The following is a 13,819-nucleotide window of genomic DNA, read 5'->3' on the forward strand; positions in this document are numbered from 1 at the left end:
CAGACACCCACGGAGATGGGCTACTGCGCCGGCCCAAGTTGGCAAGAAAAAAATCCCACTGTAAATCACACAAAATAATAAGCAGCAAAGCATTGGGTGGGCGGGATATGTCCCCGAAAAGTCTTGGGGGGAAAGCCAAACCCGCGGCTAACTCCGGTACTGAAGGGAATGTGGAGAATGCTCCTTCGGCAGCAGTTGAGGGGCCCCAGTCGGGCCTGAAGTGAATAAGCACCGGGGACCATCGGGGTTCTTTCCAGGCTCATCCCGAGGCTGGAGTGAGTGGGGTCTGGACTTGCCGGAGATGGGGGGCGCCCGCGGACGCAGCAGCCGCGCGCGTGGGGCGGGGCGGGGCGGGGGCGCGGGAGGTGCGGGGGGCGCGGGGGGGCCGGGGGCGCGGGGCGGGGCGCCCCGGGGGGCGGGCCCCAGGTGCTGTTGATACACAAAGAGAAGCCCGGGCCCGGCCCCGCCCCCTGACGCGTCTGAACGCCGCTATAACCCGCGCTGCCGGCGGCCGGGCAGTCGAGCCGCCGCTTCCGGAGCGCCCCGAGTTGTGCGTCCGCGCAGTCCACGCGTTTCCCGCACGCGCCGAGCCCGCCACACGGCGGACGCCGGACGACCGGGGCGGCTACTTGCCATTTCCTTGTGCCCGTTGAAATTATTCTCCCTGCCTGGGTTGGGGCTTTTCTGTTGAGTGGTTTTTTGGTTTTATTTACGGTTTTTGTTGGACCGAGAACAGCGCTCCGCAGGCGCTCGCGTGCGTGCCCGGCTGTCGGGAGCCGAGACCGCTGAGGTAACGCGGGGCGTCCGGGCCGCGGGCGCGGGCCCAGGCGCGGCGGGGGAGGGGCGGCCGCGAGGGGCGGCGGCGGCGGGCGGCCGCGGTGGGGTGGGCGGCCGCGGGCGGCGTGGGCGCCCGGGGCGGGGTCCCCGACGGCGGGACGGCCCAGCCGGGGCCGGCACGGGGGTCGCTGCCTCCCCGGGCGCGGCGCGGGCGGGGGCCTCGTGCCCCGGCGGGCGCGCCGCATTCCCTGCGCGGGGCGGGGGAGGGGAGCGGCTCCGGCCCACGGCTCCACTGCGGCAGGTCTTGTGACTGATTTGCATGAGAAATAAATAAATAAAGTCGGGGGACCTGGCCTTGGGGGGCGGCGGAGGTGCGTTTGGGCGCCTGTTCTAACGGAGGCCGCGTTGGGGAGGACGGGCTGGGCGTTTGACAATCGGCGATCGATGTTGCATCAGTTTCCTTTCCGGGCAGAGGAGGGGCCGCTCGGGCGGGAAGCGCGGGCAGGAGCTGCCGACGGGCGTGCTCGAGGGCTCGGGCCCGCGTGTAAACAAACCCGGCGCCTCCGTGCGCCCGGGGCGGGCGTTTTCTCGCCTCCGGGGAGGACCCGCGCGGCCGTGCGCTCCGTCGCTGCCGCACAGCGGTCTCCTCGGGGCCCGCGCCGGCGAGGCTGCGGCAGGCGGCGCCGCTCCCCGGAGCTCGGCGGCCGGGAGGCGCGCTTCGGGGCTGCCGGGGCGGGGACGAGCCCTGCGTGCCTGGGCATCTTCAGGGAGGCTGGGGGGGCGCCACGGAGCCCCGCCGCCCGCGGGGGACAGAGGGGCGATGCCGGGGCTCCGCGGGCTGGAGGGCGCCGGCGCGGAGCGCGGGGACCATCTTTGTTCTCGGCGGCTCGGCCGTCGGTACTTTTCCGCCCCTCGGCGCGCCCCCGCCCCTCGGCGCCCGCCTGGTACTTTTCCACTCGCTGGGCTGGGGATGAATCAGCCGCCTGGCGGCGTCACGTGACCCGGGGGCGGGCGGCGGGGAGCGCCGCAGTCTTGACGCCGCCTCTACCTTCGCAGGCTGCGCGGGCCGGTGAGCCGCCAAGGACAAAAGGAGCCCAGCGCTGCGGCCGCGCCGCTTGCTCCCGGGCCCAGCATGAAGAAGGCAGAAATGGGAAGGTTCAATATTTCCCCCGACGAGGACAGCAGCAGCTACAGCTCCAACAGCGACTTCAACTACTCCTACCCCACCAAGCAGGCGGCTCTGAAAAGGTGGGAGAAGTTGTGTGCTTTTTGAAAAAGATGCATGCAGCTTGGGAGTGGTCTGTCCAGGGGTCTGCTCCTGCCTTTTTAATCTGCTGTCAACGCTTGCATGAAGCGGGCAATCCCCGAGTTGCGAGGGTACCGGATACCCGGTGGTTGGTTGTATTTATGGCGGTGACTTTGTTTCTGTGCAAGTCCGTGGCGCCTTGCTTTGTACAGGAAGGTGTGCGCGGCCCCGTGCAGGGTGTCTGACCTCACAGCGGTCTGTGGTGTGTTTCAACCGAACTTATCGTTTTTCTTGGCAGCCATTATGCAGACGTAGACCCTGAAAACCAGAACTTTTTACTTGAATCGAACTTGGGGAAGAAGAAGTATGAGACAGACTTTGTAAGTTAACACCGAACATTTGTGTGTCTGGCTTTATGGAGTAAAAGAATAGTTTTGACGTTTAGATTTCAAAGTTGCCCGACGCTGGTTTTTCTCCATTTAATTATTGTTATATGTTTGGTTATCGTTTTCCTCTATGTAGCATCCAGGTACTACTTCCTTTGGAATGTCAGTATTTAATCTGAGCAATGCGATTGTGGGCAGTGGAATCCTTGGGCTTTCTTATGCCATGGCTAATACTGGAATTGCTCTTTTTATGTAAGTATGTGTAAGTAGCGAGTCTGCGGTGCAGGCCAGTGAATGTGATGATATCCGTGTATTTTGGCTCCAGAGACTGAATTTACGTTGAAGTAGTTGGCTTAGGAATCCCTTGCTTGAAATTTAAAATAAGGAGAGATCCAAGAACCTTTAGTGTACTATGTAACTGCATGACATGGAGAGAGCCAATGAGGCAAAAAGAGCACAAAGTTTAAAACTGATAATTAAACCTAAAGTCTGTAAATCGGAGGGAATACTTGAGATACTGGTTCATGGATTAGATAGCAAGGAAGACTTATTGATAAATCCAGTGTCATTAGAAATGCTGTTCTGGCAAATAATGGAAGCACAAAAAATCTGTATTAATCAGTTTGGTAAATTGACCAAATTGGTGTCTCCCCCATGGGTGGTGGCTTTTCATCTGTATAAGGAAGAAAAGTACTACTTAATACATAGTACGTGGTGGTATTTGGCTAATGTGGAGCATGTTTTTTTTTTTTTTAAAAAGTGAGTCATTTTTTGGACACTGAAAGACCAGCAATACATGTTTTTTGTGCTCCCCTTTTTTAAAAAAAATACTTTTTTTTTTAAGATTTATTTACACATAGAAGAATTGGGGTGTAGGCCAGAGGTGAGGGGGTGAGAGGCCAGAGAGAGTGGTGAGCAGAACAGTCAGATCTCCTAAAATACACTGCTTAGGGGAGCAGCAGGGGAGATATGAGAGGTCTGCTGCACCATATGGGTTGCTCCCTGGCTGGCCTTGGATCAAACTCGCAGTGTAGTGGCTGGCTAGTGTAGTGGGCTGGTGATAGCTTGATAGCGCTGTGTCTTTAACCCTTGCACCACCCGGAAGGTGCCCTTTTTTATATACTTATTTCTCATTTTATGGTTGCCACATCAAAACGTGAATATTTTCACTAGTAGTTCACTTTCAGTGGTTCCCTTGGTTGCCTAGTTAAAATTAGATAACTGCTGTGCTTCCCAGCAAAAATGCCTAAAAGAAGATTGTGGAGTTCTGGAAGACTTTGTGGCAGGGCTGTTCAGGATCTCTGACCCTTGCAGAACATTAGAAGAGCCTGGAGCTGATTTCTCGGGGGTGGGGGTGGGGATAGCACCAAACAAATGCATGTAAATTTGAGCATATGTTTTCAGTGATGTTTCTATCATAGCCATTAAATTTAAGTAATTGCTGGCTCTTTGCTCAGGCAGTTTCTGTGGAAGATACTGCATTTTATTATGCAGATGAAGAAACCACATATTCTTTTAGCTTGGTATTGTCCCTTGGTGAGGGACGTATTTTAGTTAGCTTACAGGTGCCTTCAACTGCAGTTATTTTCTCCAGAGTAACAGAGCAAAAAGACCTTTGTAAAGTGCTCTTGTGCAGTGGCACGCTGGAGCTGAGCTGACTTGGAGGCTTGCAGGCTAGGGCTTTGAGGCCTCTTACTGAGGTGAATGATGGGGAGTTGACATAGGTAAGATCCTAGGGCTTCAAAGTTTCTGAACATGGAACTTATCATGAAACCATTTGAAACCCTTTCTAGCTCCTAGTGTAAAAAAAAAAAAAAAAAAAAAAACGGGAGGCCCCTTTTAAATGCCACCGGAGTGCTCATAATGCAGAATTTGCATGAGAAAAACGGACACCTGTTTTACAAATGAACGCAAAATTCTCATGTTACCCTTGTACTTTTGAAATGACACCTTAACAGTTTATGTGGTTGATGATTAACATGTTAATAAATGATTAAAGCATATCTATAGGACTGGAGTGAGCTTTTAATTCATTAGCATCTCACAAGGTATATTGAGAGACATGAAGATACACGGGGCACCAAAGCTCTGTAGCTGACCGTATTAAGTAGACTCAATCTGGAGGTCAAAAAGGACTTCAAAGATTATAAAGCCCATTCATTCTCCTTCCTCATCATTTCAGTGTAAGAGAGTACTGCATGTGTCAGCACACTGAAAATTGTTTTTTATTAAATTGAACACTTTTGTCCAGTTAAGTGACAGCCAGTGCTGTTGGTCCACCTCAGACTAGACCTTGATACTAGAATTGCAGCTTAATGCCACTGCTTATGTTCCTAACAAACATTCGTTTCCTTGCCAGAGCCTAAAGGTCCCCGTGTTCACTTTGCCCACACACAGTGAAAAGAAGTATTTTGTATACAGGGTCATTTCTGAGTTTCCTGATTTTGATTTCTTGTTCCTTTTAACAAGAAATTGTATTTCCTTCACTTGTTTTGGGAGCGGAGGGTGTGTAGCTGGAGGGGAAGAACTGTGCCCAAAAAGAGAATTTAGTGACATTAGGGAACCTTGAGTCCCTCTGTTTTTTATTCTGTTTTTCCCCCTCTCTGTTCCATCCAAGGGAAAGAATGGAGGGGGGAGGAGATAGCCCATACAGAGTGATACCCTGTTTGTTCGGGCACAGCCGTCATTTAACAGGGTGAAAACGGCTTCCTGTTCACACCGGGAGGTGCAGTATAGTTTAACTTCTCTGATTTGGGCCTGATTGTAAACCTTGCAATGCCTACCATTTAAAATGTTAACATTTTCCCCTTTTTTGGTAGTCATTCCCCTCTTTTATAATCAAAGTAGTCTCTATCCTTCCTGAACCAATCTCAGCTGGAGTTCACACCTTGTGGGTTGACCCTATTTCACAGATAAAAGTTAACTAAGTGCAGAAACAAGTGTACAGCTAATTACTGTGGTAGCAAAATACAAGTCTTCTAGCTCCACCACTGGAAATTTAGACACCCCAGTAGCTCCGGGCACCTTCTGATCAGTGGGAAACCCTCTGCTCTAAAAAACTGTTATTACCTAGGTCAGAGAAGATGTTAGCCAGGAGGACAAACTCCAGTTCTTGGGGGGCATTTTAGCTCCAGAAATAGTAGAACAAGTATGTGAATGTTTAAAAACCATAAAGAATTATCTTTAAACATAATCCTGTGCCTTTTCCTTCTTTTACCAGAATTCTCTTGACATTTGTGTCAATATTTTCTTTATACTCTGTTCATCTCCTGTTGAAGACTGCTAATGAAGGAGGTATGTTAGCATTTGTATTTCTAAAACAATGAATTTGTCGTGGTCTTTCTCTTACTGAAATTTGCTTTATGTTTGTGTCGCTCAAATTACAGGGTCTTTATTATATGAACAGTTGGGACATAAGGCATTTGGAATGGTTGGAAAGCTTGCTGCCTCTGGATCAATTACAATGCAGAACATTGGAGGTAAGGATTTTGTTAAAGGTGATTTGGGTTGACTTTGCTCTTTGTAGCAGCGTGGTGACACGTTAACTTGGGGTGGCACGTGCCACATTTTGCACTTGTAATGGTATAATTTTGTTTTCCTCCAGCTATGTCAAGCTACCTCTTCATAGTGAAATATGAGTTACCTTTGGTGATCCAGGCATTAATGAACATTGAAGATACAACTGGGTAGGTGCTAAGTAAGGTTACTCATAAGAAACGATTACAGTTCACAGTTCGGAAATGGTTAGATACAGTTTATCAAAGGTTGATACAGGGTGATGATCAATGGATTATTTTTTGTAACTGTTCCTGTTCAGCCTGACCAAGCAGTCTCCCCAAAAGTGATTGGAACTTTTGAGAATGAAAGGTGATAACTCTGGATAACGAGTTTTTAACCTGTGTGTGAAAACAGGTTTTCTGCTAATTACCTTTTCTTTTTATACTCACTAAGAAGTTGGAGCTGAAAGTAACACATCCAAACCCAAGTTGGATTTGAAGTTTTATATTACACTGACAATCACAACCTCCCTGACTTGTAACTTTGAGATTCGTAACTCATGGGAAAACTTTGAGATTCTTTTAAGTCAATGAGAAAATGTGGCCATCTTCTGGAAACTTTATCTTTCTAGCAAAGTGACTGAGTCATCCCAGTTGACAAACAGGTTTTTATCTTAAGCAAGGGGAGGAATAATTTCCTCCCCAATTATTTTAAGATAAGAGGTGTGGTTATCTCTGGGTTTAGACATTTAGAAAGCTTATCTTAAATGTTGGTTTTCCATGGGCTTTTTGCCGAAGTGAGTTGGAAGTAGAATTCACTCAGAATCCAGGCTATAATTTGAAAATAGTGATTTCAAAGAGGGTTGTGTACTACAAAGGTAGAGATATTACATTGTTAGAGCTTTCATACAGGGCATACTATTTTCTCTGAAGTCACAAGGTGTCTTTTGACTGTTTGGAGTCACGGTGGGTCAGGGTGTCTCAACATGCTCTTGACAGCCTGGAACAAGTCCTCGTTGGGGTATTGGGTTTGTTTTTGCTGTTGCCTGTGGATGGTATAGAATTATGAGAAAATTCTATCTGACATGTTTTATAAATACAGTTGCTAACAAATATCTGAAACTGGTTTTAAAGTTTTCTTGTTTCTAGCTTTAAAAATGGCAAGCTAAAGCCAGGAAAAGAGTTGGTGTACAATTTTGCTTAAAAATGCTTAGAGATAAGATTACTGGCTTAACAATTCCACTTTGTTCCCACGTCAGTTTGAAGCCTTTAAGAAGCATTTTATGTTATGAATCAGCTGGCAACCTTCCCAGAGCAAACAGTGGGACAAAAGTTATACTGTTTACAGACCCCATTTCTAACCTGAGTGAATATTCATCTGGTACAGCGAGTTAGAAATGTATTCCCTTTTATAGGTTTCTTGAATAATTGATAATTTTTCCAAGCCTCAGGGGGCGGGGGGATCCTATTTTTTAAAGTATTTCTATAGAAGGAGTCCTGTGGATAAAATGTATGTATGAAGGTAGTGGTTACTGGTTTTGATCTTGTTTTTTTCTTTACTCCAGATTGTGGTATCTTAATGGTGACTATTTGGTTCTGCTGGTGTCCTTGGTGCTCATTCTTCCTTTGTCATTGCTGAGAAATTTAGGTAAGCAAGTGCATGGCTGCTGAGAACTGAAGGGAACCTCTGCCTAGTGAGAGGCGATGAGCATACCATCTTGAGCTCCATCTATTAAAAACTGTTCAGTTATTAGCAAATATTTTAAGTAATTCTACATTCAGTATGTAAGAATGAGAAATGTTTATTTTCTTTTGCATAGAAGAACGGGGGTGTAGGCAGAGGTGTGGGGAGTAAGAGAACTCACCAGAGACAGAGTGGGGCAGAACGGGGGAGCAGCAGTGAGACATGGCACATGCTGTGCCATGTGGATCAGCTCCCTGGTCAGGGATCGAAGTCAGGCCGCAGGGGTGATAGTGCTGAGACTTAATCCCTAGGCAACCAGGGAAGCCCAGAAATAGAAATTTAATGTTGTATCCAACGAAAGTCTCCTAAGGGGGATAATTTTCTGAAGAAAAATAGCTGTCCTGAACCTGTTGCATTAAACAAATAACTGATTTTTCCCCTCTTACAGGCTATTTGGGCTATACCAGCGGCCTTTCCTTACTGTGTATGATGTTCTTTCTGATTGTGGTATGTACTTTTCAAGTTAAAGAAATTATTTGTAAACCCTGTTGTGCTTTTCATTTTAACAAATGAAAATCTGTTTTCAGGTGATTTGCAAGAAGTTTCAGATTCATTGTCCTATGGAAGTTGTTGCTTCAATATTTAATGAAACGGTGAACAGCACTTTAACACACCCGACAATGCTCGTCCCTGACATGGCACTTAACATGACAGACAGTGATTCCTGCAGACCGCGTTATTTTATTTTCAACTCACAGGTAGCTGAATATAATATTCATTTTTTTAAAAAAATTATTTATTTTTATACAAGAGCTGGGGTACTGGTCAGAGGTGCTAGAGAGTGAGAGGATTCACCAGAAACAGAACAGGGAGCAGAACAGGAGGGCGACAGAAATACACTGCTGAAGGAAGCAGCAGGTACGACAGGAGAGGTCTGTTGCACCATGTGGGATTCTCACCGGCCAGCCAGAATAAAACTCATCCTGCAGAGGCTGCGGACAGCTTCACAGTGCATCGCTCAACCTGCTGCACCACCAGGGAGGCCCTCTTCATATATTTTTTTAAAGATTTATTTATGCATACAAGAACTGGGGTAAAGGCCAGAGGTGTGGGGGGGTGAGAGGATTCACCAGAATCAGAGTGGGGAACAGAACAGGCAGATTGACTGAAATACACTGCTGAGGGGAGCAGCGGGTGAGTCAGGAGAGGTCTGCTGCACCATGTGGGTAGCTCCCTGGCTGGGGATCGAACTTATGCTGCAGTGGCTGCGGATAGCTTCATAGGTTGCATCTTAACCCCTTGTGCCACCAGGGAGGCCCCCAATCTTCATATTTCAAAGGAAGATGTTAGGGAAGAAAAGAGGGAAACGAGCCTTTGGAAATCTCAAAGGGAGGACATGTAATAGCTGCTTACTATTTATTTTTGCGTAGAGAAACTAGGGTGCTGGCCAGAGGTGTGGGGGATGAGAGGGTTCACCAGTGACAGTGGGGAGCAGAACAGGCGGATCTACTGTGCCCTGTGTGGGTCATTTCCCTGGACTGGGGATTGAACTCAGGCCATAGTGGTGATGGTGATAAGACTTAACTCCTAGGCCACCAGGGAGGCCCACCTACTTTATAGAAAACCTGATAGCTCATTATTGGGGACCAAGAAAAAATGCATTGGCTTCTATCTTAAAATAGATTGAGAAAATGAAATAATCATAGCATGTAAATTATTGATCCTTTTAGAAGTTAGGATATTGATCACATTTAATGAACAAATTCAAAGAATGGAAGCAGATGATGCTTGGGTGGAATCTTTTTTGAGTTTTGAGTCTAAGATGAGCTAATATAAAATAAAAGTTGTAGACTGGAAATGTGGGTTTGTTACATCAGGATAATAAGGGAGTTTTTACATTTTTTTGCAGACAGTCTATGCTGTGCCAATTCTCACCTTCTCATTTGTCTGCCATCCTGCCATCCTCCCCATTTATGAGGAGCTGAAAGGGTGAGTCCTTGGCTTGTTTATATAGACTTTGAAATTATTAATGGCTGTTGCGTGGCTGCTGCTCAAATATCTGTGTTTTCCTTTGATTTCATAGTCGCAGCCGTAGAAGAATGATGAATGTGTCCAAGATTTCATTCTTTGCTATGTTTCTCATGTACCTACTGGCTGCCCTCTTTGGCTACCTGACGTTTTATGGTAATTAATGTCTATTTTATTTTAAAATTTCCTTTGTGAAATGAAATTGATACTTCATGTGTGTAGTTCTATCACTTAAAAATTTAGCTTGTTTTGGGTATATTTTATTTGTAATAAGAAATTGACGTTAGAGTTTAGAGTCACGCTTCAAAAATACACCTTTGTTGTTTGATAGCATTTTTGTATGCTCTTGCCTTCAAGTTTGTCTTGCCTCTCTCCTCCAAATTATATAACACATACAAACTGGAAGCCAAACCCTGGGATTTAGCTATTTAGCTCCTGTTGCTTTTAATGGGGGGTCATGTGGCTAAATCTCTACTTGGTATTTAGAGAAATTATCCCTCAGTATTATTTTAATGGCATTACCCCTAATTCCAAATAAATCCTATTAGCATCAGATTTTTAGTGTTTTTGCAAATAGGTAGTAACTTTGGTACCTATTTTGCTGTAAAATGGCTTCTGCTACATAATCTCCAGAGAAGATAGCACATCTGAAGTTGGTTTGGTTTTTTCTGTCTTAACAGAACACGTTGAGTCAGAACTACTTCACACGTATTCCACTGTCCTGGGGACTGATGTTCTCCTCCTCATCGTCCGTTTGGCCGTGTTAGTGGCCGTGACCCTGACGGTACCAGTAGTTATTTTCCCGGTACGTTGTCCCCTGCTCTGCTCTGGGTAGGGATGGGTTGTAAGAGATTTTCATTTTCTGAAGAAGGGAAGCTCTCCCAGAGCCACACCAAGTGGGTGGTGGTTTTATAAGGGCTTTTCCAAAACGCATAGTAGATATTTTTACACTCCCCCCCCCCCATAATTGAAGCTACTAGGATGATTTTAAGGGTTCAGATGTGTAGAAGATGGGTGGACACAAGTTTAGTATTTAACTAGCTGCTTGTTGGTTTTGTTTCACTTGGAAGATTTTTTTTTTTCCATTTATTTATGCATATAAGAACTGGGGTGTAGGCCAGAGGTCTAGGGCGTGAAAGGACTCACCAGAGACAGTGGGAAGCAGAACAGGTGGGTCCACTGTTGAGGGGAGCAGCAGGTGAGACAGGAGAGGTCTGCTACACCATGTGGATCAGCTCCTTGGCTGGGGATGGAACTCAGGCCCTAGCGGTGACATTGCTGATACTTAACCCCTAGGCCACAAGGTAGGCCCACTTGTTTAAGTTAAAGAACAGCTAAAGCAGAATTTTAATGGGATATTTTTGCAGATCCGGAGCTCCATCACTCACCTGTTCTGCGCAGCAAAGGATTTCAGTTGGTTGCGTCACAGCTCCATCACAGTGTCTATCTTGGTGTTTACCAATTTGCTCGTCATCTTTGTCCCAACTATTCGAGATATCTTTGGCTTCATTGGTAAGTTTTTAGAAATGATCAAAGTTGATTCAAACAACAGGGATTTTTAAGTTCTGAAAAACGAAATGGCAAGTGGTTCGTTGAATTCTCAGGAAGTGGTAATTGTTTTCTTACAGGTGCTTCTGCAGCTGCTATGTTGATTTTCATTCTTCCCTCTGCCTTCTATATCAAGCTAGTGAAGAAAGAGCCAATGAAATCTGTACAAAAGATAGGGGTGAGTGAGAGATCATGACTACAGTGACAGTAATAACAAGACCAAATAGTCCTCCGCTGACTTTTAATTTTTTTTTTTTTAAAGATTTATTGTTTATTTATGCAAGCACTGGGTACAGTCAGAAGCGCAGGAGGGTGAGAGAATTCACCAGAGCCAGAGCGGGGAGCAGAGCAGGCAGAAGGACCGAAGCACACTGCTGAGGGGAGCAGCAGGCGGCAGGAGAGGTCTGCGCGCCATGCGGGACCCTCCTCCGGTGGCCGGGGAGCAGCCGGGGATCGAACCAGCGCTGCAGAGGCCGTGGGCAGCTTCGCAACCCAGCGCTGAACCGCTGCGCCACCGGGGAGGCCCCGACTTTTAATTTTAATATCAGCTGCCATTGGTTCTAGTTTCACTCAGTGTCCAGTGAATACTCTCACTGATGGAAGAATGGGCAGGGGAGGGAAAAGATAGTTTGCCATCTAATAAATGCTTCAGTCAGTTGCAGTTTAGTGATAGGACTAGGGATAAGCTATGCGAAGTATAAATTTTGTTTAATCCCCAGTATCTGTTGAACTGGATGGGCACTTTCCATGGGCAGCAAGTACATAAAAGAGAAAAAGGTGGGGTGTGTAGTGGAACCAGACTAACCATCTTCAAAGCAAAGCTCTGGGAAAGGTGTTACGTACTTTATTTAAAGTGCAGTAACTGACCCGAGGATGTACAAACTAACCATAAAGGATCCCGGTGGGGATATGTAAGGAAAAGACTGCTCTTCAGTTCTTCTTCTACACTACCACTCTAATCTGATTAAAGAACTAGAATTGTTTCTAAACCCAACTTTGATCTCGGGTTTGAATTTTTTTTTTTTTTAAATGACTTCAGTTTCAGCCTTAAAAAAGACCAAAAAAAACACTACACCCCATCTAGTTCTAGATGAAGTCGTGTATTCACCAGAGAAGTTCATTGAAACAAAGAAATGAACAAATGTGAAATTTTGGAAGGTTCCAAAGAAAGTTATCCCCAGATACAGTAATAGACTCTAATTGCTCACTTAGGAGGAATAGGTTGAGCAAACTGGAGCTCTGGAAAAGGCTGAGATAATCTTAGCAATGAGCCAGTTTTGTTTGTTTTAATTTATTTATGCATATAAGAACTAGGATGCAGGCCAGAGGTGGGGGGTTGCAGGGGACGGGATGAGAGGATTCACCAGAGACAGAGTGGGGAGCAGAACAAGTGGATCTACTGAATCCACTGATGAGGGGAGCAGCAGAGAGGCAGGAGAGGTCTGATGCACCATATATATAGTTCAGCTCCCTGGCTGGGGATTGAAGTCAGACCATGGGGATGATAGTGCTGAGACTTACTAGGCCACCAGGGAGGCCCCAGCAATGAGCCCCTTTCTAAGAACAGAGGGGAATGGCGTGTGTGTGTGTGTCCCATATGCAGCTCACTGATGGTTTTCTCTGTGCTCCTTACAGGCCGTGCTCTTCCTGCTGAGTGGGATAGTGGTGATGACCGGGAGCATGGCCTTGATTGTTTTGGATTGGGTCCACAATGCCTCCACAGGTGGCCATTAACTGGCACCCTTGAAACTTCTCCAACAGTCCATTGATGCCAGTGTTGAGTCAGTACTCAACTGTTATGAAATTTCACCTAATGTTTTCAGTTTCACTTCCTTTTGAAGTTCAGATTCCTCGCTGGTTCTTCTGAGTGCAGAATAAGTGAACTTTTTTTGTTTGTTTATTTTAAGAAACTTCTGGATGATAGAAATGGATATTAACAACAAAACCAGGAGCCTCGGGTTAATGGAAGTGACAATTTTATTCCATTCCAGAGAATGGACGAACTCTTATCAAGCCACATGTTTGGCTGTGTCATTGTTTAACTTGGATATTTTATGATTTTACTTGAATGTGCCTAATGGAACCATTCGATGTGAGAAATAATTCTTCTTAATTTACAGCAAAGTATTGAGAAAAACACTATTATTTTTTGTACCAAAAATATTTAAAGACTTCAGAAGCACTATTTTACTTTTAAAAAAATGGCTTTTTTTGAACTTTGTCCAAAAACAGATGTCAAAATAAGTTCCGTCAAAGAAGTTGCATTGGTATTTAAAAACAAGTATTAATATTATGAAATGATTTGCCTTTTTTTTAGGCATAATAAGCCAAATACTTTTTTTACCCAAAATAATTTTTAGAGAAAATGATGTAATGAAAAATTGTACCATGAATAGGTGTGTAGTTTTGTCACTTAAGCATCATTGTTACATAAGAGAATCGATTATTGCTGTACCAAATCAGATGAACATTGTTCGTCACTCTTCTCTGTCCTCATAATTTGGCTCATTTAGACTGAAATATGTACGTGTGGCTTCCATCTATTCAAGTGGAAGGCAAGGCAGAAATTTCTGTGGAAAGTAAAATAATTTTGAGGTACCAAATAGTGCAATTGGGTAACACAGGGTTTATTCAGTTGCATCCCTCCAGAGTT

At 45.7% G+C, this 13,819-nt stretch overlaps 1 protein-coding gene across 1 annotated transcript; it reads left to right on the forward strand.

Annotated features, from left to right (window-relative positions):
- Positions 1-1,909: 1,909 nt before the first annotated feature.
- Positions 1,910-12,900, forward strand: SLC38A2 (solute carrier family 38 member 2; the record flags this gene model as incomplete). Its single annotated transcript, XM_084256274.1, has 15 exons — positions 1,910-2,025; positions 2,322-2,403; positions 2,546-2,661; positions 5,630-5,703; positions 5,796-5,888; positions 6,014-6,095; positions 7,472-7,554; positions 8,039-8,097; positions 8,178-8,348; positions 9,500-9,579; positions 9,674-9,774; positions 10,299-10,423; positions 10,986-11,130; positions 11,247-11,344; positions 12,802-12,900. The coding sequence occupies 15 exons, from the start codon at positions 1,910-1,912 to the stop codon at positions 12,898-12,900; spliced, it is 1,524 nt and encodes a 507-aa protein (XP_084112400.1).
- Between the last annotated feature and the right edge of the window lie 919 nt (positions 12,901-13,819).

This window comes from Talpa europaea (assembly GCF_964194135.1).
Source record: "Talpa europaea genome assembly, chromosome: 15".
Classification (NCBI taxonomy): domain Eukaryota; kingdom Metazoa; phylum Chordata; class Mammalia; order Eulipotyphla; family Talpidae; genus Talpa; species Talpa europaea.